The 27791-nt window shown below is 45.5% G+C and overlaps 1 protein-coding gene across 4 annotated transcripts in view; it reads left to right on the top strand.

The window, feature by feature from the left end:
* The first annotated feature begins 1886 nt into the window (after window positions 1-1886).
* LOC123764892 (Prolyl 3-hydroxylase sud1) overlaps window positions 1887-27791 on the top strand; it is a 79156-nt gene continuing 53251 nt past the window's right edge. The window contains exons 1-4 of one of the 4 annotated variants that reach the window (XM_069302675.1): window positions 1887-2038; window positions 10537-12414; window positions 20755-20894; window positions 27521-27677. In XM_069302675.1, coding sequence (XP_069158776.1) covers window positions 2014-2038; window positions 10537-12414; window positions 20755-20894; window positions 27521-27677 — 2200 coding nt within the window. In that variant the 5' untranslated portion in view covers window positions 1887-2013. Of the gene's footprint in view, window positions 2131-3746; window positions 3769-10536; window positions 12415-20754; window positions 20895-27520; window positions 27678-27791 lie in introns of those variants that run through there. The other 3 variants (XM_069302677.1, XM_069302676.1, XM_069302678.1) reach the window with 3 other exon arrangements.

The following is a 27791-nucleotide window of genomic DNA, read 5'->3' as shown; positions in this document are numbered from 1 at the left end:
TATGATAGACAGTATACTTAGGAGCTACAAGAATTTTGCCCCAAGAGTGTAACAATTATATGCTGTACTTACTATATTAACCTGCAATGTTAAATGGGATTCTTGTAATGTTATTTGTCTATTTGTACTCACTGCATTTGTGCGCCCCTTGAGGGACTTGAAGTAGAGGGGGGTAGAAATAGCCTAAGCTACTCTATCCCTTTGAGATGTATTTATTGCTTATCTCAATAAACATACTTGAACTTGAAGAGGGAGCAAGCTTAGCTTAGCTGCCAAGACCCACACATCGTGTCAGCAAGGCGGACAGCCCGCCTGCTTTCATACCTCTCACTGTATTTCCCACTTCTATACTTCCCTTCACTATGCCTCTCCTTCCTCTTTACTTCCCCCCCCCCCTAAAAAAAGGGCTGGAAGGACGGAGGGGCCGGCGTGGAGGCCCCCCCCAGGGACTGGAGTGAGGGAGGGAGGGGTCGGAATGGAGGGCCCCCGGGGCGGGAGGGAGGGAGCGGCCGGCGTGGAGGGCTCCCCGGGGCTGGAGGGAGGGAGGGGCTCTTTTTTTTTGGGGGGGGGAGTAAAGAGGAAGGAGAGGCATAGGTGAAGGGAAGTATAGAAGTGGGAAATACAGTGAGAGGTATGAAAGCAGGCGGGCTGTCCGCCTTGCTGACACCATGTGTGGGTGTTGGCAGCTAAGCTAAGCTGGCTCCCCCTTTTGGCAGGGAGCTGTGAGTGTGTGTGAGGTTCTTCACATGTGTTTCACCATATATGGATGTCCATAGATGAATACTGTATAGCATTCATATATACACACTCCGATGCTTCCACACATGTTGTTCTGTTTAAGGCTCTTTATTTAATTATTATTATAACAGAACAACATGTGTGGAAGCATCGGAGTGTGTATATATGAATGCTACACAGTATTCATCTATGGACATCCATATATGGTGAAACACATGTGAAGAACCTCTCACACACTCACAGCTCCCTGACAAGAGGGAGCCAGCTTAGCTTAGCTGCCAACACCCACACATCGTGTCAGCAAGGCGGACAGCCCGCCTGCTTTCATACCTCTCACTGTATTTCCCACTTCTATACTTCCCTTCACCTATGCCTCTCCTTCCTCTTTACTCCCCCCCCCCCCCAAAAAAAAGGGGCTGGAGGGAGGCAACCCCAGGCTTGGAGGGCCCCCGGGGCTGTAGGGAGAGAGGAGCCGGCGTGGAGGGCCCCCGGGGCTGGCGTGGAGGGTCCCCCGGGGCTGGCGTGGAGGGGCCCCCCGGGGCTGGCGTGGAGGGGCCCCCTGGGGCTGGCGTGGAGGGTCCCCCGGGGCTGGCGTGGAGGGGCCCCCCGGGGCTGGCGCGGAGGGGCCCCCCGGTGCTGGCGTGGAGGGGCCCCCCGGGGCTGGCGTGGAGGGGCCCCCGGGGCTGGCGTGGAGGGGCCCCCCCGGGGCTGGCGTGGAGGGGCCCCCCCGGGACTGGAGGGAGGGAGAGGCTGGCGTTGAGGCCACCCCCCTGGGGCTGGAGGGAGGAGCCGGCGTGGAGGGCCCCCCCGGTGCTGGAGGGAGGGGCCGGCGTGGAGGGCCCCCCCCCCCGGGGCTGGAGGGAGGAGCCGGCGTGGAGGGCCCCCCCCGGTGCTGGAGGGAGGGGCCGGCGTGGAGGCCCCCCCCCCCCGGGGCTGGAGGGAGGGGCCGGCGTGGAGGGCCCCCCGGGGCTGGATGGAGGGAGGGGCCGGCGTGGAGGGCCCCCCGGGGCTGGATGGAGGGAGGGGGCGGCGTGGAGGGCTCCCCGAGGCTGGAGAGAGGGAGGCCACCCCAGGCTTGGAGGGCTCCCTAGGCAAGTGGGAGGGAGGGGCCGGCGTGGTGGCCCCCCCCCCTCATGGGCAAGAGGGAGGGAGGGGTGGCCACCCCGGGGCTGGAGGGGGAGAGGGGCCGGCGTGGAGGGCCCCCCAGGTCTTGAGGGAGGGAGGGAGGCCACCCTAGGGATGGAGGGGATGTAAACACAAGCAGCTCCCTGGACCATGTGGACACAAGACAACACTCCCGGTAACTCTTCCTCTCTTGACTCCTGACCCCTGATGTGTAGCAGGTGTGTGGCACAGGTGTGTCGCCGCACATATGGAGGCGAGGAGAGCCAGGTGTGTGGCCGGGGAGACCGCTGGTGGCCACCAGAGCCGTGGCCGCCACTCCTGGCTACCAACAATGGCTGCTGCTCTTTCACCAACACCTTCCCTCACAAACATCCTATAAATGGCCCCCAAACTATCGTAACCTTTTAAACTACAAGATCAAGGTCATCGGGACCAATGGTGGGGAGCTTGGACAAGCCGCCGGCTTGTCCAAGGTCCTCGTCGATGGCTCCCTAGAGTTAGTGGCCCCCAGGTGAATTGGGTAAATTAGTATATGACAATATAATAACAGCCTCTTATATAACACTATGGGGACGAGTGAGGTTAATATGTGTGTGTAGGACAGCTTGTGGTGGTACATGGTGGCATAGTGGCCAGCCACAGTGGCCAGGCATTGGCCAGGCACAGTGGGGCCACTGCACTTGTGGCCCCACTGTGCCTGGCCACTATGCCACCATATACTGCCATAAGCTCTCTTACACACTCAAATCAAAATCAAAATGTTTATTCGTGTCAAAGTACATACATAGAAGATGAGTTACAAACATAATGTAGGATTTATAGATAGATCAAGTACATACAATACCTAAACCACTAGTACATGCTGCGTTTCTGGCAATACTAACCTTACTTATCCCATATTTGTTATATAAGGGTGTTATATTTGTTGGTCGAACCCTTGTTAGAATCAAACCAGATTATCGATTGGGTTAAGCCATATGTTGCGTTTCCACAATGGTCGCCCAAGTTAAAAATGAATGCCCCAAGAATATTGTTGAATACATCTTGATAACCTATTAAACCAAAAATCCAAAAATTTTTAATGTTAGGTTAGGTCAGTGTTTTACCACTGCGCCATGGGAACTTCATATCTGTGGGGAAATTATGAATGTTAAAATCAGCATTCGCCGATTTTAACTTGGGCGACCTTTGTGAAAATGCAACACATGGGTTGACCCAATTGCTACTTGGGACCGATTTTATTATGGTTCGGAACATTGTTACATACTATTTACCTAATTCATCTGGGGGCCACTAACCCTAGGGGCCTCAACGAGGACAGCACGCTGGCTGTAGTTTAAAGGTTAACAGAGTTTTGGCATTTACGACTTGGGCGGGTAGGCGGTTCCATGGGTTTAAACCCTGTGGGTGAAAACACATCTGTTCTCAGTTCTACATTGTGGCTTACTTGATATACTTGATAAGAAAATATTACATACCTCGTGCTATTTATATTTAAAACTAAACTGTAATAGATATTGTGAACATATATATGTATATATATATACAGTGGTACCTTGGTTTGCAAATTGAATCCGATACCAGAGATGGCTCGTAAACTGAAAATTTGCAAACTAAAATGAATTTTCCCATAAGAAATAATGTAAATTCAATTAATCCGTTCCACACTCCCAAAAATATTAACTTCAAAATACATTTCACATAATATTACAAATATTTTGTACTACAGTATGTACAAGTTATAGCTTACCTTACCGTGAGGTTACCTTGAGGTATTTTCAGGGCTTAGCGTCCCTGCCTGCGGCCCGATCGTCAACCAGGCCTCCTGGTTGCTGGACTAGTTGACCAGCCTGTTGGACACAGCTGCTTGCAGCCTGATGTATGAGTCACAGCCTGGTTGATCAGGTATGCTTTGGAGGTACATGTCATCTTTTGGGTTGCTTGTCATCCTTTGGAGGTGCTTGTCAAGTTCTCTCTTGAACACTGTGAAGGGTCGGCCAGTTATGCCACTTACGTGTAGTGGAAGCGTGTTGAACAGTCTCGGGCCTCTGATGTTGATATTGTAGGGTTCTTTCTCAGAGTACCTGTTGCACCTCTGCTTTTCAACGGGTTATTCTGCACATCCTGCCATGCCTCCTGGTCTCATGTGATTTTATTTCTGTGTGCAGGTTAGTGACCAGCCCCTCTACTGTTTTCCATGTGTAAATTATTATGTATCTCTCCTGCCTGTGCTCAAGAGAATACAGATTTAGGCTCTTTAGTCGGTCCCAGTATTTTAGATGTATTACTGAGTGGATTCTAGCAGTAAAGGATCTCTGCACGCTCTCCAGATCAGCAATTTCTCCAGCTTTGAAAGGGGCTGTCATTGTGCAGCAGTACTCCACTCTAGAGAGCACAAGCGTTTTGAAAAGTATCATCATCGGTATAGCATCTCTAGTGTGAAAAGTTCTTGTTATCCAATCTGTCATTATTCTTGCAGTTGTGACCACTACTTTATTGTGTTCTTTAAAAGTAAGGTCTTCCGACATGAGTACATCCAAATCCTTTTCATTGCTTTTTCGTTCTATGTTATGATTTAACTGCGTTTTGTACGTGGTTTCTGCTTTTATACTTTCATTTTTTCCACAGTGCAAGAGCTGGAACTAATATTCATTAAATACTGTACTATGTTATTTTCTATAGTCCATTAAAAGACCTGGTTTACATCTGATTGGAGGTTTACTGTGCTCTCTATTTTGTCTACTATCATAAAAATCCTAGTGTCATCTGCAAAGGATGATACAGTGCTATAGATTGTGTCCTTGTCTATGTCCGATATGAGGATGAGGAAAAGTACTGGAGCAAGCACAGTACCCTGGGGTACTGAGCTCTTCCCGGTTGATGGTCCGGATTTTTATTTTGTTGACTATTACACATTGGGTTCTATTAGTCAGGAAATTGTAGATCCATCTGCCTATTTTTCCGGTACTGTAATTACTTTTGAACGCATTTTGTGTGCAATAACACCATGGTCACATTTGTCAAAGGCTTTTGTGAGATCTGTGTAAATTACATCAGTGCTTTGTTTCAGCGTGTCTTCCATGGCATCTAATGCCATGTCATAGTGGTCCAGCAACTGTGATAGGCAAGAGCACCCTGTTCTGACCCCATGTTGTCCAGGGTTATGGAGATGCTGTGTTTCCATGTGTTTTGTGATATTATTTCTTAACATTCTCTCAAAGCTTTTTATGATGTGTGATGTTAATGCTATCAGTCTGTAATTTTTTGCCTCTGCCTTATTTCCTCCTTTATGGAGTGGTGCTATCTCTGCTGTTTTCAGTATGTCAGGGATAACGCCAGTATCTAAGCTTTGTCTCCAAAGAATATGAAGGGCATGCGATTATGTTTTTTTACAGTTCTTGATGAATATAGAGTTCCAGGAATCAGGGCCTGGTGCAGAGTGCATAGGCATATTGTCTATGGTTGCTTAAAATCCAGTGGGGATAGGGTGACAGCTGATATATGATTTGATGTTGGTGTCATATCCATGAAAAATTCATTTGGATTATCAGTCTTCAGTGTGCTTAGTGGCTCGCTGAAAACACTCGTACTAATTCCTCAGTATTTCGCTCATTTCTTTGTTGTCATCATTGAATGTTCCATCTCCCTTTCGCAGGGGCCCAATACTAGATGTAGTTTGATCTTGATTTTGCATAGGAGAAAAAATATTTTGGATTTCTCTCTTATTTCCCTGATGTCCTTTTGCCCTTTTTGCCTCTCCTGGGTTTTGTATGATTCTTGTAGCTTTAGTTCAATTGTTTCTATTTCTCTATCTAACCTTCTTCGCTTGAGATAGGGTGTGACTCTCAAGCTGCTCCGTGATTCGTTTTCTTTGTTTATAGAAGGAACGACGTTCCCATTCCAATTTGCATCTCTTCCTTTTTTTCTTAGGGGTATGCAGTTTAAACATATTTCTAGTGCTACTGAGCTTATTTTTTCAGGACCTGGTTCAAGTTTGCATTTTCTAGCTGTTCTTTCCAGTGTATTTTTGTGAGGTCTTGGTTTATTTGCTCTCAGTTTATCTGTTTATTATTGAAATTGAATTTGCTGAAATCTCCTGTACTGGGAATCAGGACTGGTTTTGAAGGTCTATTCCCCATGCTTGTCAGAACTTCAATTTTTTTTTTTTTTTTTTTTTTTTTTTTTTAGATATATACAAGAGTTGTTACATTCTTGTACAGCCACTAGAACGCGTAGCGTTTCGGGCAAGTCCTTAATCCTACGGTCCCTGGAATACGATCCCTTGCTGCGAAGAATCGTTTTTTCATCCAAGTACACATTTTACTGTTGCGTTAAACAGAGGCTACAGTTAAGGAATTGCGCCCAGTAAATCCTCCCCGGCCAGGATACGAACCCATGACATAGCGCTCGCGCAACGCCAGGCGAGTGTCTTATCACTACACCACGGAGACTGTAAAGTCTCAATTAAGTTGTGATCTGAGTAACAGGTATTTGTAATCATTACATTCCTGATCAATTCCTCATTATTAGTGAAAATGAGGTCCGGCGTGTTCTCCTTTCGAGTTGGTTCTACTATTTGCTTGTTTAAGGCAAACCTGTAGCACATCCGTAGCAGGTCATTTGCATGTGACTTCATTTAGGCTACTTCCCGGAATTCTCTCTGATATAACTGTATTAGCTATGGTCTTCCATTTCAGGTGCCATAGGTTGAAGTCCCCTAGCAGGATGATGTTTGGGGCTGGATTTGTGAGGCTTTCTAAGCAGTGTTCTATTTTCATTAGTTGATCTTTAAATTGCTGAGGATTTGCCTCTGGTGACTTATATACAAGGACAATAGCTACATTTAAGATTTCTATTTTGATTATCAATACTTCCACCATATTGTTTGTGGTGTTTAGGAGCTCAGTACATATGAGTGTGTCTTTGATGTACAGGCTGACCCTGTAGCCTGTGTTTCCTGTCACATCTGAAAAGATTGTACTCCGAAATCCATATTTCACCATCATGGTAGTCCTTGGTATGGGTTTCTGTTAGGACTGTAAACACTGCATTTGTCTCTTGTAGAAGGCCATCTATGAAGTGCACTTTGTTAGATTTGCGTGTTTTTTTACCCTGAATGTTGGCAAATAAAAATGAGGTCATGTTTGTGGAAGTGCTGGATGCTTTACTTAGTGTTAATATCTGAGGCTCTGGTAGGAAGGCCACTGTGTTTGCGTCCTCTTTAGCATTTGACCAAGTTAATGGTAGAGTCTGAACATTTTTTAGCTATTCTTCTCCTCCTCCTCTTTCTATAAAAAACATTCTGGTAATTAGTGTTGTAGCTGATTTCATCGAGGCGGTTTGTCGATCTTATTCACCTGGTACCTTTTATATGAAAAGCTGGACATTCGTATTTAATGAGTTCTTGCACAGTTCTGGGTGAAAGAAATCACAGCTTTTGGTACATTTACCAGTACTAAGAAGGTTTCTGCACTTTCTAGAATGATCATATTTACATATTCCATTTGTTCTCCCCGATATCCCATATTTACGGATTCCCTATTTATTATATCGACAGGTTTTGGGTCCTTGTTTTGTTTGTTTTAAAAACCATGGCACTACTATTGCGCCCGGTTCAGGCACCGACACCTCGTTCAATCCCAACATCGCGTCTGGCGCCAACATTGCATTCAGCTCTGGCGCCAACATCGCATCCGGCTCTGGCATCACCATCACATCCGGCTCCGGCGCCAACTCCCAGAAAGTGGCAAATTTCATTGCATTCAATGCTGTTTTTTTTTATGTATCATTTCACAAGCTTCCCAACTCCTATCACCTTGTAGACCAAAAAGTTGATTCCTTCCTCATTCCTACCCTCACTTAAACTTTTTTCTTTGACGAGGTTCAATTTGAGCTTCTCTCTGCCTTCCTTTGAAAGATCTTGTCCTCATGACCAGTTTCCCATCCTCATCACTTTGCAATTCCCTAACATTCCTGAGTACTTCTGTTTAGCTCCATTTAGGGTAATCCTAATGGTCAGTCTTTTCCTTTTTCATACCTGTCAGTTCTTCTGTAATCAAAGACAATCGTTGGTTGTAAAGTCCGTACACTAACCTAATAGTTTGATCAATGGCTACTCCTTTTCTGTGGCTCTTTCTGATCTAGATGTCATTTGGGTGCTTGATTGCATGCTTGTGCAAATAAATAAATTTTCTTCAGGTTCCTCAGGTTCGCACAGTCCCGAAACAGGACTGTGTGAACCTGAGGTTCATTCTGGACTTGGCCCATCTAAACCCCTGGGTCTTTTGCCCCCTTTTTTCCGGATGACTACTCTGTCCCAGGTCCAGCTTCTGTTGGAGCTGGGCACTTGGATGGTATCTCTGGACCTCCAGGATGCGTATTGGCACATCCCAATTCATCTGGGGGTTGAATCATCCAGTTTTGTTGTTGGGTGTCTTGGTTACTGTTTTTGTTGTCTCCCGTTCGGGTTGAACCTGGCACCTCGCGTGTTCACACTCCTTACCCGGGTCGTGGTGGCTCGTCTGCATCTCCTAGGTCTTCAGATGCTGGCCTATCTCGACGACTTGCTGGTCTGGGCTCACAGCCAGTCCGCGTGTCTGCTCACCAGGGATCTGGTTCCCAGCTCGCCGGGTTCGGGTTCCTGGTGAACTGGCAGAAGTCCCATCTGGTTCCCTCTCAGGTTTGGACTTGGCGCTGGGTCTTGTGTGGGACTCTCGAACCGCTTGTTAGTCTCTCCCTCCGGAGTCTCTGTTTCTGCTGCGCTCCTGCCTTTGCTTGTTTCTGGGAGGGCTCCCGGGTCACTCGACGGTTGCTCGAGGGTTTGTGCAGGAGCCTGAACTTTGTCGTGGTAGTCTACCTGCCGGGTCGGGTTTGGTTTCATCGGCTGTTCTGGTTCCTTCGGAGTCGTCCCTTCCGCCTCTCTCACGTACTGTACGCTGGGTTTGGGCTCCGGGGACTTTGCATTGGCTGCTGTGTTGCCGGCTTCTTCTTCGGGTTTTTCAGGGTTCAGTGCCTTGGTGCCTACCCGAGCCTTCGCTCGATGTTTTCACGGACGTGTCGTCTCTTGGCTGGGGCTTTGTGACCAGTGCTCACCAGGCCGGCCAGGACCCCCGTGGTGGGGTCCATCCTTCTGTTGGGCCCACAGCAGGGTGCGGGAGTTCACAGCAGTATGGATGTCACTTCAAAAGGTTCGGGTCCCTCGTGGATCGACGATCAGGCTCCATATGGACTGCTACCCCCGGTGGTTCGTTGCCTGAACCGAGAGGGTTCGATGCAGTCCTTGGCTCTTTGGGGCTGGTCGCTTCGGGTGACTCATCTGCTGAGTTCTCGGGGCTTGGCTCTCCTGGCCATTCACATTCCGGGGGTGTCCAACATTCTGGCCTGTGTCGATTCATTTCCCTGTCCTTGGAATGGATGGTCGACACCGACTCATTCAGTTGGCTCTGCTGGACGTACGGGCTCACGGAGGTGGACCTCTTCGCATCGGTGTGGTCAAGTCGTCTCCTGGTATATATGGTACCCACTGCGAGGTTGTCGAGGTTGAATGTTTTGCAGCAGGACTGGTTGAGGTGGGGTTACCTGTACCTCTTCCCCCCCCCCTGGTTCCGCTGTTACTCCAGGTCCTAGCTCGCTTGGAGACTCGGCAGCAGTATAAAGTCTCGGCGGCAGTATGAAGTTTCCTGGCAGTCCTTCCATTTTTTTTTTCTCTTTGTAGGTATACTTCCCTTTCTGTTAAGGTGGTCTTGTCCTTTCTCTCGTGGCTGCTTCAGGACCGTCATCTTATGCTGAATACTGTTGCCTCGTTTTGTGCGGCGCTGGTGGAGCCGCTACAGCTTGCTTTCGGCATCGATGTTACCTTTGTGCCGTGTCTCAAGCTGTCTCGGGCATTGTTTCACCTCCGGCCTACTCACGCGCTGCCTGAGCTGTCCTGGTTGTTGGACAGAGTGCTCTCTTATCTCTCTTCCCCTCAATTTGTTGTGACGCTTCGGTTCAGGATTCTCTCTCCAAGGCTCCAAGGAACCCACACCTTGGCTCCAAGGTGTGGGTTCCCAGCACAAGGGGTCTGGGGCTCCCTCTTTCCCCACCTGGGGAGGGGGGAGCTGCGCAGACGGTAGCACAGCAAGTGGTGACGTCATGCTCGTTTGCTTGTTTTTCTTTGGGAAGTTCTGTCCATTCATTTGCTTGTTTTTCTTTGGGAAGTTCTGTCCATTCATTTGCTTGTTTTTCTTTGGGAAGTTCTGTCCACTTTTGACTTTCAGTAGTAGTTTCAACCAGAATAAGGGTTTGTTTTGGGATCCGTACCATTCTGGGTGCCTGACTCGGTCAATGGCAGACATAGAATCACATATCTCCAAATGCTCATATGCATTTTCTAGGCCATTTCTCCTCGTGCCTCTCTAAGGGGGTCCAGGTTCTGGCTCGTGGTCCCCGGTAGGCCTAAGAACTCCTAAGATCAGGAGGAGGAACTCTATTCACAATCCATTCACTGATGCCAAAGTCTAATACTGTATATCCATATCAGCCTGGATAAGCTCCGGGGAGCCTCTTGGTCTCGCGTAGAAAATGGCGTTTCCTTACATTCGACGCTTTTTTTTTTCCTTTATTACTATTCAAAGTTCCAGGAAAATGTGATCTAACGTATGTATAGGGAATAATTCTAAATTTATTTTGCAGAAATAATGCTGGAAGCAGAAACCATTCAAGATGAAAACAAATTTGAGGAAAACGTTAAAAAGAAAAGATCAAGGCGGAGGAGACGAGGAAGGAACCCGGCAGAAGATTCTACATCTGGACCCAGCACTCTTCAGCCCACTGCTACAGATGTGAAGAGTGAATTACCCTTACAAAATGAAGAAGAAAACAAATTAGAAGGACATGTTAAAAAGAAAAGATCGAGGAGGAGGAGAAGAGGAAAGTACCCGACAGAGGATTCTACAACACCAGGACCCGCTCAAGATCAAAGTATCATTAGCGTTGAGGGAAATAAAGATGGTTGCTTGACTGAGATATCTGCGTCAAGTAACACTGATGGCATTAGTGCAGTGAGTTCTGCAATAAATACTAATGATGAAAACAGTATAGTGAAGTCTAGTAACACCGAAAAGAAAAAGAGAAGAAGGAATAGAAGGAAAAGACCTATGAGCTCTCAGGGCGGAGGAGATAATGAGTTGGCACTTGAGAATGTAGGAAGTTCACAATTGGTTAATGAAGGCAACTTAAATGTTGAAGGTATTGGCAATGGTAAAATTGAGGTAAAAGATTTTGATGACATAGATGGAAATAGTGGAGCAGGCTGTGCTTCAGTAGCTACTGATGCAGGAGAACAAAGTTTAGTTATGTCTAGTAGCACAGAAAGGAAAAAAAGGAGGAGGAGGAATAAAAGAAGAAGGGCTTCAGCTTCCCAGGGCAATGGAGAAGTTGAAACACAATCTACAAATGATGTTAATTCAAATATGACTAATTTGGATGGTGTGAATGCTACACATGATACCAGTTTGAATATCAATAATTTTGATGGTATACAGTCGATAAATGTCGTAAATTCCACAATGATTAATATGGATGGTATGCAGAATGTAGGTGCAATTAATAGTGAATGTAACTTAAATGTGAGCACTGCGGATGGTATGGAAGTGCAGGAGAGGAGACGGGCCAAGAGGAGGAACAGAAAGCGCAATAAAAAAAGAGCATCCACTACTGAAGGTGATGATGTTGCTCAGATGTCAGAGACGGTAACCAGTATTGAGCCTACTATTGTCAGTGATCAACCTGCAAAAAAAAGGAGAAGAAAGAGAAAGAGAAATAATTCAGTGCCTGTGGATATGGCAGAAGCCGCAAATGTCACAAACGAAGAAAATGCAGAAATTAGTGATGGTAATATGAAGAAAATAAAACTATCTCCAAATGATGATGTATTACCCACTGAGGAAAATATTGGAGGATCTGTTTCAAGTCAGCAAAAGAAAAACAAAAGAAATAGGAATAGAAGGAGAAGAGCCAAAAAGGATTTTAAAGATAAACAAGATAATAATGCAGAGTCGATTATTGACTCACAGGAAAATGGAGATGGAATTCTTAAGGCTGCTGACAGTGATCTAAAAGATGGAGAAGAAACTAGTGGTAAGTTTAATACTGAGGGGGATATGGATGATACTAAAGATGAATGTTGTACCACTCAACCTTTGCAGCAGGCTAATAATAACCAGACAAATAAAAGGAAGAGAAAAAGAAACAGAAGGAGAAAGGGGAAGCAGAGTGTGGTGGAGAGTGAGAGTGATGCACAGACACCAGGTGTAACACACACGGGCGAGACTCCACACAATGGTACAGAGTCGGCTCACCTCTCGGAGGAGGGTATTTCCCGAGTATTTGATGAAGAGTTTGATAGTCCAGCTGTTAAGAAAATGAGGAAAGATGACCAGATAAGCACAAGCATTATAAATGGAAGTGCGGCCCCTGCTACTGTGGAACTTGCAGCAGTGTATGCCGATGAAGAATATAAAAATAAAATAAAGAAACATTGGAGTGAAGGCAAAGGACAGTTTTGTGAAGGTAAATACTAGTATAGTATTTATTATAAAATTTATTATTTATTTGTAAACAGTTATGTATTTTCCCTCTATACCTTTTGTACCTTTTCTCTACTAGTTTTAGTTTAGTTCATTTATTATGCACCCCATACCCATGCTGTGGGTGGTAGTGGGAAGGGTTACAGAGGCACATAATGGGCTCAGGGACTGAACCCCACAATTCATTTAGCTAAGTAAGTTACAGTCTTGATGAGCTAGTTACAAAATTCAATGCACATCGTTATATTAATAGTGAAGTCGAGACCGAGCACAAGTACAAAGATACCTTAGGTTTCAAATTTAATCCGTTCTCAGAGACTGGTCGTAAGCAAAAAATTTGTAACCCAAAACAAATTTTCCCATAAAAAATGTAAATTGAATTACTGTAATCTATTTCACACTCCCAAAGATATTAACTTCAAAATACATTTCATACATAATACACACAAATATTTTGTACTATAGTATGTACAAGTTATAGCTTACCTTTATTGATGACTTGTTGGCATATGGAAGATGGTGAGGAACAGGGAGGGGGGGGGGGGCAAGGAGAGGTGTTAGTGTTTGGAAGGGGAGTCCCCTTTCATTATAACATGAGGCAGTGATGACGTCTCTGAGGTGCTCTCTCCTACGTTTTGCAGGCATACCACTAGGACCTGGTTGTGGCTCACTGCCTGCTTGTCTTACTAAGAATCTGTCTAAAGACACTTGTTTTTCTCTAGGTTTTAACACTTGAAAAAATGTTGGGAAGAAGAGAAAATTGAGCATGCACATTGTGGTGATGCTAGTTCCTCATGATGCTGTTTAATGATGAATGTGCATGGAAAGTAGTTGTTTTTAATACCCTTTGTGTGTGTAATTACCTAAGTGTAATTACCTAAGTGTAGTTACAGGATGAGAGCTACGCTCGTGGTGTCCCGTCTTCCCAGCACTCTTTGTCATATAACGCTTTGAAACTACTGACGGTCTTGGCCTCCACCACCTTCTCACTTAACTTGTTCCAACCGTCTACCACTCTATTTGCGAAGGTGAATTTTCTTATATTTCTTCGGCATCTGTGTTTAGCTAGTTTAAATCTATGGCCTCTTGTTCTTGAAGTTCCAGGTCTCAGGAAGTCTTCCCTGTCGATTTTATCAATTCCTGTTACTATTTTGTACGTAGTGATCATATCACCTCTTTTTCTTCTGTCTTCTAGTTTTGGCATATTTAATGCTTCTAACCTCTCCTCGTAGCTCTTGCCCTTCAGTTCTGGGAGCCACTTAGTAGCATGTCTTTGCACCTTTTCCAGTTTGTTGATGTGCTTCTTAAGATATGGGCACCACACAACAGCTGCATATTCTAGCTTTGGCCTAACAAAAGTCATGAACAATTTCTTTAGTATATCGCCATCCATGTATTTAAATGCAATTCTGAAGTTAGAAAGCATTGCATAGGCTCCTTGCACAATATTCTTAATGTGGTCCTCAGGTGATAGTTTTCTATCTAGAACCACTCCTAGATCTCTTTCTTTATCAGAATTCTTTAAAGATTTCTCACATAATATATAGGTTGTGTGGGGTCTATGTTCTCCTATTCCACATTCCATAACATGACATTTATTAACATTAAATTCCATTTGCCAAGTGGTGCTCCATATACTTATTTTGTCCAGGTCTTCTTGAAGGGCATGACAATCATCTAAATTTCTTATCCTTCCTATTATCTTAGCATCATCAGCAAACATGTTCATATAATTCTGTATACCAACTGGTAGATCATTTATGTACACAATAAACATCACTGGTGCAAGAACTGATCCCTGTGGTACTCCACTTGTGACATTTCTCCATTCCGATACATTGCCTCTGATTACTGCCCTCATTTTTCTATCAGTCAGAAAATTTTTCATCCATGATAGAAGCTTACCTGTCACCCCTCCAATATTTTCCAGTTTCCAGAACAACCTCTTATGTGGAACTCTGTCGAAAGCCTTTTTTAGGTCCAGATAGATGCAGTCAACCCAGCCATCTCTTTCCTGTAATATCTCTGTGGCCCGATCATAGAAACTGAGTAAATTCGATACACAGGATCTTCCTGATCGAAAACCATACTGTCTGTCTGATATTATATCATTTCTCTCCAGGTGTTCTACCCATTTAGTTTTGATTAGCTTTTCCAATACTTTCACTATTACACTTGTCAATGATACAGGTCTATAATTGAGGGGGTCTTCCCTGCTGCCACTTTTGTAGATTGGAACTATGTTAGCCTGTTTCCACACGTCTGCTACGATTCCTGTACACAGGGATGCCTGAAAGATCAGGTGAAGTGGAATGCTGAGCTCAGATGCACATTCTCTCAGAACCCATGGTGAAACGCCATCTGGGCCAGCTGCTTTGTTCCTCCCGAGCTCCTTTAGCATATTTTCCACTTCATCTCTAGACACCTCTATCCGCTCTATGTTGTTCTCTGGAATTCTTATTGCGTCTGGTTCTCTGAAGATTTCATTTTGTACAAACACACTTTGGAACTTTTCATTTAATGTTTCACACATTTCCTTTTCATTTTCCGTGAATCTGTTTCCCATTTCCCTCTGGATATTATCCTTTACCTGCAATTTGTTGTTTATGAATTTGTAGAATAGGCCCGGTTCTGTTTTACATTTATCTGCTATCCCTTTTTCAAAATTTCTTTCTGCCTCTCTCCTTACTGCTGTATAATTGTTTCTCGCATCTTTGTATCGCTGGTATGTTTGGGGGTTTGGCCTCTTCCTATACTGATTCCATTTTTGTGTCTTTTGGTCTCTTGCCCTCTCACAATTTCTGTCGAACCAATCCTGTTTTCTGGTCCTGCATCTCTGTTTTGGTATGAATGTTTGTGTGCCTTCCTCGTATAGTTTTAAAAATTTGGCATACATTTCATTTACTTCCCTGCCTAGCAACAATTCTGTCCAATTACACTCATTAAAAAAATTTCGAAGTTCCCCATAGTTGCCTCTCTTTAAATCGAGTTTATCAACTGTTTCAATGTCCCCATTTTCTTCTAGATGATATCTTAAAGCATATTTAATGTCTAACAGGACGTGATCACTCTTTCCCAAGGGAGGAAGGTACTGGATGTCAAAAATCTCTTCTTCTTTCCTGGTGAATACTAGATCCAGTACTGACGGTACATCTCCTTCCCTCATTCTTGTGGCTTGCTTTATGTGTTGATACAAGAATGTCTCCAGAATGAGGTTCACAAATCTGCATGTCCAAAAGTCCTCCGTTCTTGCTTCATAGGCCTCCCAGTCTATTGCTCTAAAGTTGAAGTCCCTCAGTATCAACAGTCGTGATTTATCTTTATCTGCTTGTACAATAATATCTCTCATGACCATTATGAGGCCCTCTCGTTTGTCATCCAGTTCTTCCTTTGTCCACGTGTTGCTTGCTGGTGGGCTGTAGGTATTTACTATTATCAGCTTATCTTCCTGATTCCAGACCTGCAATGCCATTATGTCAATATCTCGAGGGTTTTCAAATATTAACTCTTTTACCTTCAGGTGTTTTTTCACCAGTACAGCCACTCCTCCTCCCTTCCTAGTTTTCCTGTCACGTCTCCAAACTGAATAGCCTCTTGGGAATATGACTTCATTTATTATATTTCCTTCAAGTTTCGTCTCTGATAATGCAACAATATCTGGGACCCTAAGCTGGATTATATCTTGCAACTCCAAAGTTTTTGACCTCACTCCATCTATGTTGGTATATACAATTTTCATGAACATGTTCCCTTTTCCTTTGCTCTTTACTCCCCCTTCCACTACTGATCTTGTTGCTTTGTTTTTATGTACCATTTCACAAGCTTTCCAGTCCCTGTCACTTTGTAAAAAAAAGAATTTCTGTCTTCTTCATTTCTATCCCCATTTAGACGTTTTGCCTCAATTAGGTTCATTTTCAGCTTTTCTCTGTCTTCCTTGGAGAGGTCTTGTCTTATTGACCAAAATTTGCCAACCTCATCACTCTGCAGTTTCCTGGCATTTCTTAGCACTTCCATCATGTTTTTCACTCCATTAAACGTCACCCTTAAGGGACGGTTCTTTTCTTTCTCATATTTTCCTATTCTTCTAAAATCACTGACATTTTCTTTTGAGCCTTCTCCTAAACCTACTATTTTCTCTATGATTTTCATCTCTTCTGCTGCTCGGTCCACCCTAGATGAAATTTCCTTTTCTAAACATCCAAAAATGATTATGGACTTAGTTCTATCTGCAGTGTTTTGTACCAGTTTACTGTTGGTGTGTGTGTGTGTGTGTGTGTGTGTGTGTGTGTGTATGTATGTATGTATGTATGTATGTATGTATGTATGTATGTGTATATATATATATATATATGTCGTACCTAATAGCCAGAACGCACTTCTCAGCCTACTATGCAAGGCCCGATTTGCCTAATAAGCCAAGTTTTCCTGAATTAATATATTTTCTCTAATTTTTTTCTTATGAAATGATAAAGCTACCCATTTCATTATGTATGAGGTCAATATTTTTTTATTGGAGTTAAAATTAACGAAGATATATGACCGAACCTAACCAACCCTACCTAACCTAACCTAACCTATCTTTATAGGTTAGGTTAGGTTAGGTAGCCGAAAACGTTAGGTTAGGTTCGGTTAGGTAGTCGAAAAACAATTAATTCATGAAAACTTGGCTTATTAGGCAAATCGGGCCTTGCATAGTAGGCATAGAAGTGCGTTCTGGCTATTAGGTACGATATATATATATATATATATATATATGTCGTACCTAATAGCCAGAACGCACTTCTCTGCCTACTATTCAAGGCCCGATTTGCCTAATAAGCCAAGTTTTCATGAATTAATGTTTTTTCGTCTACCTAACCTACCTAACCTAACCTAACCTAGCTTTTTTTGGCTACCTAACCTAACCTTACCTATAAATATAGGTTAGGTTAGGTTTGGTAGGGTTGGTTAGGTTCGGTCATATATCTACGTTAATTTTAACTCCAATAAAAAAAAATTGACCTCATACATAGAGAAAAGGGTTGCTTTTTCATTTCATAAGAAAAAAATTATAGTAAATATATTAATTCAGGAAAACTTGGCTTATTAGGCAAATCGGGCCTTGAATAGTAGGCTGAAAAGTGAGTTCTGGCTACTAGGTACGACATATATATATATATATATATATATATATATATATATATATATATATATATAATATATGTATGTATGTATGTATGTCGTACCTAGTAGCCAGAACGCACTTCTCAGCCTACTATGCAAGGCCCAATTTGCCTAATAAGCCAAGTTTTCATGAATTAATTGTTTTTCGACTACCTAACCTACCTAACTTAACCTAACCTAACTTTTTCGGCAACCTAACCTAACCTAACCTATAAAGATAGGTTAGGTTAGGTTAGGTAGGGTTGGTTAGGTTCGGTCATATATCTACGTTAATTTTAACTCCAAAAATAAAAATTGACCTCATACAGAATGAAATGGGTAGCTTTATCATTTCATAAGAAAACAATTAGAGAAAATATATTAATTCAGGAAAACTTGGCTTATTAGGCAAATCGGGCCTTGCATAGTAGGCTGATAAGTGCGTTCTGGCTACTAGGTACGACATATATATACATATATATATATACATATATATATACATATATATATAATGTATGGAAGGGAGTACCACTTCTGGCTGGAAGAAGGGGGACCCATAGCCTCGGAGGAAACCACACATAACGCATTGGAGGGAATGTAGGTCCCCTCCAATACAGTTTCTGTGTGTTTTTCTCCTACCACCCCCTTCCCTTTTTTTTTTTTTTTTTTTTTTTTCCTTTATTGTGTATTTAAAGGTTACAAAACATACAAGACAAATGCGTAAAGGTTATGGATCTCTTGAAGCTCCTCCGCTTCTGGACAGGAACCGAGGACGCAGCAAGCATTTCCCCTCTGGATCGCCACACTGAGACGCTGAAATAAAAGACTGGAAGCCCTTGGGTCTCTGGTGACGTCAATGAGCTTGGAACCCAATTCCTTGAGAAATCCCAAGGCACTCTTGCCCCAGGGGCCATGCGTCTCAGACGCTATGGGAACAAAGAGGTATTGACCTTCCAGTCGCCTGTACTTGAGTGATTTTGCTGTTTCCCTGTGGTTGGCCGCCCCACCTGCTTGATCAGCTCCGAAGTGTACATAGGTGTCAGCCAGGGTGGATACACATGTGTAGTCCCACACCAACTGTCTACCCTCCTTCCATGAGTATATGGTGATGCCATCAGGGCGAAGTGCGGGGAAATCCGGGTTTTGGACCCCTAGGATGCGAGGTTCTCTCTCCGCTGGGCACCCAGCCGAGACGAGGCTTCTCTTGATGATGTCATTGACCTCGTTGTGTCTTGCATGCCAGCCCTTTGTGCTTCCGCAATGCAACCCATGCAGTCCGTATTGGTCTGCTTCCACCCTGTTGCAAATACACTTGTATTCAGTGTGAATTGGGGCACCAAGGCGGAGGGCCACTGCTACACGAAGGGATTCTGGATCTAGGCGCGTGCCCATTGCTGACATGGGTACTGCCAGGAGGAAGTCTCCTGCATGGGGGGCACGCACTGCTCTGAGGCGGGCTTTCTCCTTGTCTGATGTTGCGACGCTGAGCATGGCATCAGCTACTTTTTCCACTAGAGGGTGGTCCCAGCCGGACTGTTTGTGTTGTTTTGTTGGCTCTATAATGGTTGCTGGGGCTGCAAGAACATCCCACTGATTTGAACATTCAGTGAACGCAGGATCGTGTATTCCTGCTGAATCTCTCAGGGTTGCAGGTAAAATATCTCTGACGAGGTCGTGCGATGCATGAGAGGAGGAAAGGAAGGCTGGTAGAGCAATTTGGGAGGCTGTGCGGACACCAAGGCCGCCGAGTCTTACAGGAAGGGTTGCTTGCTCCCACTGAGAGTCGTCCAATGGCAGGTTCAGGACTTTCACCAGCATGGACCTCAGAAGGGTGTCATACACATTTAACTTAGGGCTGCTGTAGGATGGAGAACATCTCAGAAAGTAGGTCAACTTAGGGAGAGACAGGCATCTTGTAAGGAGAAAGAGAGCATCATGGGCATCAATCTTGTCAATCCTGTCCTGCATTCTCTTTAGGTCAGTGATTTTTGCAACCAGGACCTCCTCGATTGCTCGTGGGCCAATGGGGGCACCCAGGAGAGTGCAGTCCGGTGGCTCGACAACGAGAATGTCTGGAAGAACATTTTGTATTTGCCCAGTGATGTCTGGATTGCGGGAGATTATTTCACATTTGGATGCATTGAGAATGAGGCCTAAGGCTGCTCCCTGCTCCTGGATTTTCCTTATATCCTCCAAAATGGTTTCCGGAGTTCCAGCTAGAGTGCCATCATCCAGGTACCAGATGTTTAGCTCGCTTGTCAGACTATCAGTGACCTCTTTGATAGCTAGGCAGAAAAGGAGGGGGGCTAAGGGGTCACCTTGTTGGACACCTTCACAGGAGTTTATTTCATGCTCCCCAAAAAGAAGCTTAGAGTCCCCACTGTAGCACGATCGGATATATAATGTATGTATGTATGTTTCCTCTATTTTCTGTAGTCTTGATGGAAATTCCTGCCAACCCTATGGCAGTGGGTAATGTGAGAATACTGATGATGATGACAGTTGCTTTGTTCATGGTTTACCCAAAATATGACTCCAGTCTTATTATGTAGAGCAACACCCAGATGAAAGCAGACTTTATGAGCAGATAATAGGTTGTGTGCAAGAGCTGCATCACATCTAGCACTAGCACAAGGCTAGTGCTTATAAAGGTGAAGTGAGCTTACAAATGTTAGGGTTTAGGTATTAGAATTGATATTTTGAAGTATTAAGATGGGTAGCAAGGTTGCATTTTCCTTGATTTTGCTCAGTGATCTTGTAATGTTCAAATTCAGTGCATTCTCCTAATGTTTTCTTTAGCATCCCTGAAGGTAACGAGGTGTTGTTGCGGGATTGTGTATGTGACACAAGGTTGTCATTATCATGTACTCGACAGACTGCGAGCCTTTACAGGCAAAGTATTACTACAAATACACTGTAATGTTGTACTGGTGTTGCTTTATGTGGTTGTTGGCTTGCTCAATACTGATTAAAAAATAGCAAATATAAATCTACTAATTACCTTAAAGATTTATATGGTTTGGGGTCTATGCAAGACTAAGTTGATTATTTGCAAGCTTTTCTGTATTGGGCAAGAAATTTAAATATTTATTAAGAGTTTCTAATTATTGAACAGTGTATTTGATTTTGTTTATTATAATTATAATTTGAACCCTAATAGATAACAAGTATTTTCTCTTAGATACAGGCTTGGAGGTTATAAAGGAGCCTTTTACATGCTGTTATCTTCCAAACTTCCTGAAAAATGAGGATTGTCTTAAGGGGGTTGTAGAGGAGCTACAGGACATGCAGTTTATAATGAAGAGCAACGATCTTTACAAGGTAAATATTATAGGAAGTGTCAAAAACGAGTTTTCTGAAAACTGTTCTTAATATTGATATAAACAAGAGTACTGTGTGTCAAACAAAAGAGTAACATGAAGTTATATAAAGTGCATTGGATAGTAATATAATTTGGTATCTAAACCAGTTTGTACCATGACCAAATGAACTTAGTACAGTGTCACCTCGATTAACGAGTTTAATCCGTTCCGGCACCGAGCTCGTCAAGTGGAAAACTCGTCTTGTGAAACAACAACAAAACTATCATCGGAGGTGTCCGAGAAGCAGTGGGAACGCTCGTTAATTGAGGGAAAGCTCGTCATTCGAGACATTTTCTGCGAGTGGCTTGCTCGTTACTCGAAATGCTCGTAACTGGAGCCGCCCGTCACTCGAGGTTCCACTGTATTAGTAGTAGGATATTTTTGTTAATGCTTCTGTTAATGTGCATACCCAAGTCAGCCCTTGTATGTTTTCTTGATTGAGAGTCGGGGAGGTTGGTGGTTTCCACCTGTTTTTCCATTTGGTGTTTCTTTGGGTGTAGCTGGGCCTTCTTGGGGGTTACACCTTCCACATTGGCGGCAAAGGCAGTTGAGCTGATATTTCCCATTTTCACTGCCTTCTGTTTCTTTGGGGGGGGGGCATATTTTGATGCTTGGATCCTTCCCTTGGGGGAAATAATTTTCTGTCTATGGCATCTGATTCAGAACATGGCTTTACCCCAGGGTCTTAGTTTCTTGGGAATTCAAGAAGGGTTCATAAACACCCATTTTCCCTGTATGGTCTTTTGTGCCTTCTGCTGGAGTGGGATGGGAGGGTTGCTTCATGCTATTTCTTTTTTTCTGGTAGAAGCCCCATTGGCTCCCTGAAGCTATCACACTGAATAAGTGGCATACTACTTAGTGCCATCAGTTATGGAGTTCTGTTGGCCTACCTGGGACCATGAGCTAGAATCTGGCCCCCCCCTCAGAGAGGCACAGGGAGTTATGGCCTATGAACACTTTATATTTAAAGTTTATCAGCTTTGCCACCATCCAAGGGCTGTCCACCATCCACTATCCACCCAGAAAGATATGCAAATCAAAACAGACTACTGCACAGTTAAAAATGAGACCGCAGCCCCAAAATTCCAGAACAATGAAAACAAACCACCAAAATTTAATGAACCTAGCACTTGCTAGTTTGCCCCACCTCTCCTCTCATTTGGGGTTAGGAGGGAGGCAGACCAGATCATCCAAAACACACCACCTCAATGACTGGCTGGTGTGGGCCCCTGTCCAGTCTGTTGTCTGCTAGCTGGGGATCTGGGTCTTTCCCTGGCTCATAGGGTTTGGGTTCCTGGCATTCTGGCAGAAGTCTTGGGGGTTCCATTCCTTGTTCGGACCTGGTTGGAACTCTTTTTGGGTTCTCGGTTGGCCTCGCTTCCCTGCCTCCTGCAGCCTTGTCCTGGCTGTGGCTCTGCTCTCTTCGGGGTTGGGTTGGCTTGGCGGTTACTTGAGCGGTCAATTGGGAGCCTGTACTTTGCCCTTCTGGTTCCCCGTTGGGTGGGGTTTGGCTTTGGAGGTTCTATTCCTTCAGGACGGTCTTTGCCTCTTGCTTTCGTTGGGTATGGACTCTGTGTGACTCTTTGCTGGCTGCTGCATCGACGGTTCTTTTCCCATTTCGGGGGTACATTTCCCATGGTTCCTTCCTCCATTCTCAGCATTCCCAGCTGCCTTGGCTGCCAGTTTGGGTTTTGGTCTTTAGCTCCCTTTTAGGCTGTGGTTGTTGGTGCTTTGTCGATTTTCAGTCTGGTGTGGGAGTTGCGCCTATATGGCAGGTGCAACGGAGGGTTTGGCTTCCTCTGGGCTTGTTGCTCCGGCTCTATTCAGACTGTTCCCCCATGGTTTGGTTTCGACTGTGGGTTCTATGGTCCGTGTCTCTTTGGGGCTGGTTGCTTCTGGAGCTCGTCTGCAGAATTCTTGGTTTGCTTCTCTATGTGGTTCTATCCAAGGTGTGTCCAACGTCCTGGCCAATGGTCTGTTCTGTTTTTTTTTTTTTACACAGCTATCGTTCCCATTTTTTTCTGGCCATGCTAGGCATTTGGTGCTCCTGATGTCGATCTCCATATTGGTAGATCTCTCTGTTTCCCGACTATGTGGCCCTTATGGTGGTCACCTTTGGCTGGATTGGTAGAGGGGGGGGGGGGTTTCCTACCTTTTTCTCACGGTCCAGCTGTTACTGGTGAGCTGGTGAGGCGGGAGTCTTCTGGGAAAGTGTGTTTTGACTCCTTGGTCAGCCCTGCCTTGGTTTTCAAGCGCTGCTTGCTCTCGGTGTTCAGACCCAGGCATTTTCCGTGGGGGAGTCCCTTCGGCTCCCTGGAGCAATCGGGCTGTGTGATATATTAGACCGGGGCACTAGTCTAAGGAGTTTGATATACTGGGGACCACAAGCCAGAACCTGGCCCCCCTCACAGAGGTTGCAGGGGAGCAATGGCCCTGAAACCCCCCCCCCCCCTGTGGTTGTGGGTTTTCCATACAGTATCTGCCATCGACCGGGGTTAGGCACCCAGAATGGTAGGCATAACAAAACAAACCCCACATAGTAAGAAAAATCAAACACAAAAACAAAAAGAGAGAAAGAACTTTCTCCAATCCCAAGGAAATGAGCAAACAAGCAAACGTCACACTCCATTGCCGTGCCGCTCATTTGAGCAGCTCTCCCCTTCTCTACACTGGCTACTCATCACCCAAGGTCGTTCGCTAATGAGGTCCGGGTTGGAGGTCTTGTCTGGCCTTGATTTCCAAGGCGGTGTTTTGACTTCTTGACGACCTCTGCTGTGATGATGTGTGTGGTGGTCAGGTGTCCACATCAGTGCCGAGTGCATGCTCTTAGGGGCATCCTTCCCTAGGTGCCCTGTGAGTACTGTCCTTGCCTGTTAGGGTTCCCTTCCCTAGTGTGTTCGGGAAAACCCTTTCCATAGGGGTTTATGCTGATCAGCATTTACCTTGCCCTTGGGCCCAGCTGGGGTTTTGTGGCCCTTGTTTGGCCTTGGGTAGGGAGTGGTATCGTACTGGTTAGGGCATCAAGGTGTTGTGCAGGCTGCCAACCTACGCGGCAGCCAGTTCCTGTTTCTTCTGGGAGCGTTGTGATTTTACGTTTTTTTTCTTGCTTAGTGGGGATCTGCCTGGTGTGGCTATAGTTGCACTTATAATATTTTTTTTGGCCCTCTGCTAGGCCCCAGTGATTGTACACATCACAGGGGTTTCAGTGTTTTGATCTTCCCCTTGTTAGCTGTGGATCTTAACCGATTAGCAATACCTTGTCTGGGCTTCCCATAACAGTCCCTGGAAAAACCTGTTGGGGCTCGGTGGACCTATGGGTGCATCTTCTGAGTTCCAGCCTGCCTTGTGCGGGTTTGAAGATTGCTGTGTGCCCTTTTCTCGGGGCGACAGTCGCCTCTTTTGCCTCCATCATGCTGCCAGTTGAGTCAATGACACCTTTGACCCAGAGTCTTGCGAGTTGTGTTCTCTGCTTGTTCTCCAGTACTACTCTGATGACATTACTGTTAGGGTACAGCAGGCAGCATCCGTGTTGCAAGCTAGGTTTAGGGTGCTGCAATGCGCTAGGTTGATTTCTCACTCGGATGCCCCGCAACTGCCCCACTTTGGTTATAGAGACCCAGACCTGGGGACGTTAGTCGCTTTGACTTTGGTTCAGTTCGCGCTCCCTGGTCCTTCCCCTGTTGTTCATCCTGCACCTCTCCCTCTGCTTCTGGCTCCCAGAAGTCTGAGGGTTTTGGGGTCGGAGCAGGGATTAGTTTGTAATGAGACTCTGCCAGCTTCGGGGGCTGTCCCGTTCGGGTTGGTGACGGAGGCATTTTAGCCGGTTCCTCCTACTGAGGCTTCTGGGTCCCACCAACAGGCCCTCTTCTTTTCCGCCTTTCCTCTGGGCTCTGCCTTTTCTTCAGGGGTAGAGGGTGTGGAGGACTGTTCAGCCCCGGGTTCCAAATTGGGGGTTCCCGGGACTGGGGAGGAGTCGACCTTGGGGCCTTGGGCCCCCCTTTGACCCCACTTGGGTGTTGGTGCCCTCTTTGTGGGTCCTGTTGTTGCAGAGGGGAGGGGTTTTCTTACCCCCCCCCCTTTCCCTGTACGAGTATGATTCGAGTTCGGCTCCTTCCTGGGTTCGAGTCCATGCTCCCTTGGGTTCCTTGGCCCCGTCCTTCCGGAGGTTTTCTGCCTCCGTGATAAATCCGTCCTTATTTGAGTTCTGTTCTTCTTCCCCATCTTGGGTGTGTTTCGAGGTTCCGGAGTCTTCATGGCAGACTGCCCTTTCTTTTCATTGGCGGCATTGCATGGGTTCTGTCGGACCTGCATGCTTGCGTGGCGAGAGATGTTTACCGTTCTGCAGGTTTACCTGTGGGGCGAGTTTGAGCACCTTAACCACTGCACTGCGCACCTGGTTTTGGCAAAAACTTTTTTAGTGCAGTTGTCAAGGACATATTTTTGTTTTTATAAATGTTCAGGTAAAGTTAATTGTCAAAATGTTTCCAAACTCAACTATTTCCATTTCAAAACACAAAGAGTAATGAAAACATTAAAAACATTAAAATACTGTATAGCCTAATTAAAAAAAAATAGCACAACTCTCAGAGTGCTTAAAGGCGCTTTGCACAGTGCAGTGGTTAATGCGTGCAGGTTCCTACCCTTTCTGCATCTTTGGTGGCTGAGGACTTTGGTCTTGCAGTTCTTTTCCCTTCTTGAGCGGTTCTCGGACTGGCTCGAGGAGGATGTGGGGATATTGAGTGCCGGGCCTTTGTCTGGGGTGCTGGCTTTGGCGGCTAGGGCATTGGCCACACTGTTGAAGCTCTTTGTGGTGATTCTCAAGGAGGCAATGTTTCTGTTCTTTGGTTCTCGCTTCCCATGCTGGCAGGCTGTGCTCACTCTCTCCTTGGAATCCGCTTGGGCCCCTGGCTCTTAGGTTTTCATCACCGTATTGTCTGTTGCTGTTTGTGGAGACAGGCAGTATTTGCAGGCATCTTCGTCTAGTTGTCGTCCTGTGTCGGATTTGTTGGTTCTCTGGAGTGGCTGTTCTCGGCCTTCTCGGAAGGGTCGTGCTCGGGCTCGGGATTACATAGGTCGGGGTGGACCATTGGTGCCAGCTTCTGAGCCAGCATGTCCTTGTAGGTCGGCGTTGTATGGTTGGCACGATATTCGCTCTGCTCATCGGCCGGCTTCTCGTAAGGGGCTTCTGCCCTTTCGCGGGTCGCCCTGCTGATGGGGGGGGGGGTCATGCTGTTTGTTCACGCCTGGACCCACGATTCGTGGGCGTTTTGGGTCGTATCCTCAAACCTGTGGGGTGTTGGGCGGCTCCTCCTCCTCTGGGGGGTTTTGGGATGGCGGGGCAGGCTTCTTCCCCTGCATTCTGTCGGGTCATCTTGGAGTGGGAGCTCTTGGGTGTGGTTGAAATAACCCCGTACCTCAGGTGGGTTTCCCACCAGTTTCCAGTGCTGAAATGGGACTGTGCAGCTCTGCGGTTCATTTTGGCACTTGTCCCGTCTGAGCCCCTGGATTCCTTGCCCCTCCTTTCGGATGACCACTCTGTCTCAGGTCCGGCTTCTGTTGGGGCCGGGTGCCTGGATGGTGTCCCTGGACCTCAAGGATGCGTATTGGCATGTTCCCATTCATCCAGGGTTCAGACCCTGGTTAGGTTTCATGATGGGGCGTCGGGCTTTCTGCTTTCGTTGCCTTCCTTTTGGCTTGAATCTGGTACCTCGTGTATTTAACCGTCTTACCTGAGTCGTGGTGACCCATCTGCATCACGAGTCACCACGACCAAGGTGACCATAGTGATCTGTGGCTTTGGGTTGCAGGTTGCAGCCAGTTGTCTCGCCTTTGAGTTGAGCATTTGGTGGCCGCCTCCCAGGTAAGTCTTTCTTTTCCTTATCTTTGGTTATGTAGCTCTAGGGAGCCAGAGGGGGTTCCCCACAGAAAACCAGCATTGAATGTAATGAAATGCCATTTTCTGGGTGAGCACTGGAGGCTCCCTGGCATTCTCCCTCCCTCCGGTCAGCAGTTTTTGCCTTGTTTTGATGCTTAGTCTTCGAACTGGAGTTGCTGGTTAGCTGGCGTGGAGGGTCCAGGGCTCCCTCCTTCCCCTCCTGGGGTGGGGAGGGCTGCAGGCGAGGTGTGACATTTGCTTGTTTCCTTGGGATTTGAGGGAGTTCTGCCTCTGTTCGATTTTCGGTTGCAATTTTCTTACCATGTGGGGTCTGTTTTGTTATGCCTACATTTCTGGGTGCCTAACCCTAGTCGATGGCAAATAAGGAAAACCCCCAACCACAGGGGGGGTTTTAAAGGACCATTGCTCTCTGTGCCTCTCTGAGTGGGCCAGGTTCTGGCTTGTGGTTCCCGGTAGGCTGAATTCCATAGACTAATGCCCTGGTCTAATGTATCGCATATTAGCCCGATAGCTTCAGGGAGCCTCCGGAGTTCACCCAGAAAATAGTGTTTCATTACATTCAACATTTTTTTTTTCTAAGAATATTGTATGTCAATATTTTTATTGTTAAAAATTACTTTAAGAGCGTGAACAATGTCTATTTGCTGTTTTTATCTAATATATCTTTTATGGACACTTCTTTCTTACAGTTTTCACAGACCTGCGATTTAAAGAAAGCTCTCACTCCACACATTACAGGACTTAAAAATTTCTTGTATGGTGACTTTCGAAATTGGCTGATAGATATGACTGGCATTCCTCTGACTGATACTGTTGACATGAGCTGTTCTAGATATATGTATACAGGTATGTAAATTGTTTTTAATACATTTATTTGTATATTACAATATACAGTACATTTCAAGCATAGATTTTCATGTAAATGCTGCGAGACATTTTTTCCAAGAAATTTGACCATTA

The sequence above is a fragment of the Procambarus clarkii genome, chromosome 48, assembly GCF_040958095.1.
Source record: "Procambarus clarkii isolate CNS0578487 chromosome 48, FALCON_Pclarkii_2.0, whole genome shotgun sequence".
NCBI classification, from domain to species: Eukaryota; Metazoa; Arthropoda; class Malacostraca; order Decapoda; family Cambaridae; genus Procambarus; species Procambarus clarkii.
The sequence above is the reverse complement of the archived record's forward strand: the minus strand, read 5'-3'. Positions and strand labels throughout refer to the sequence as shown.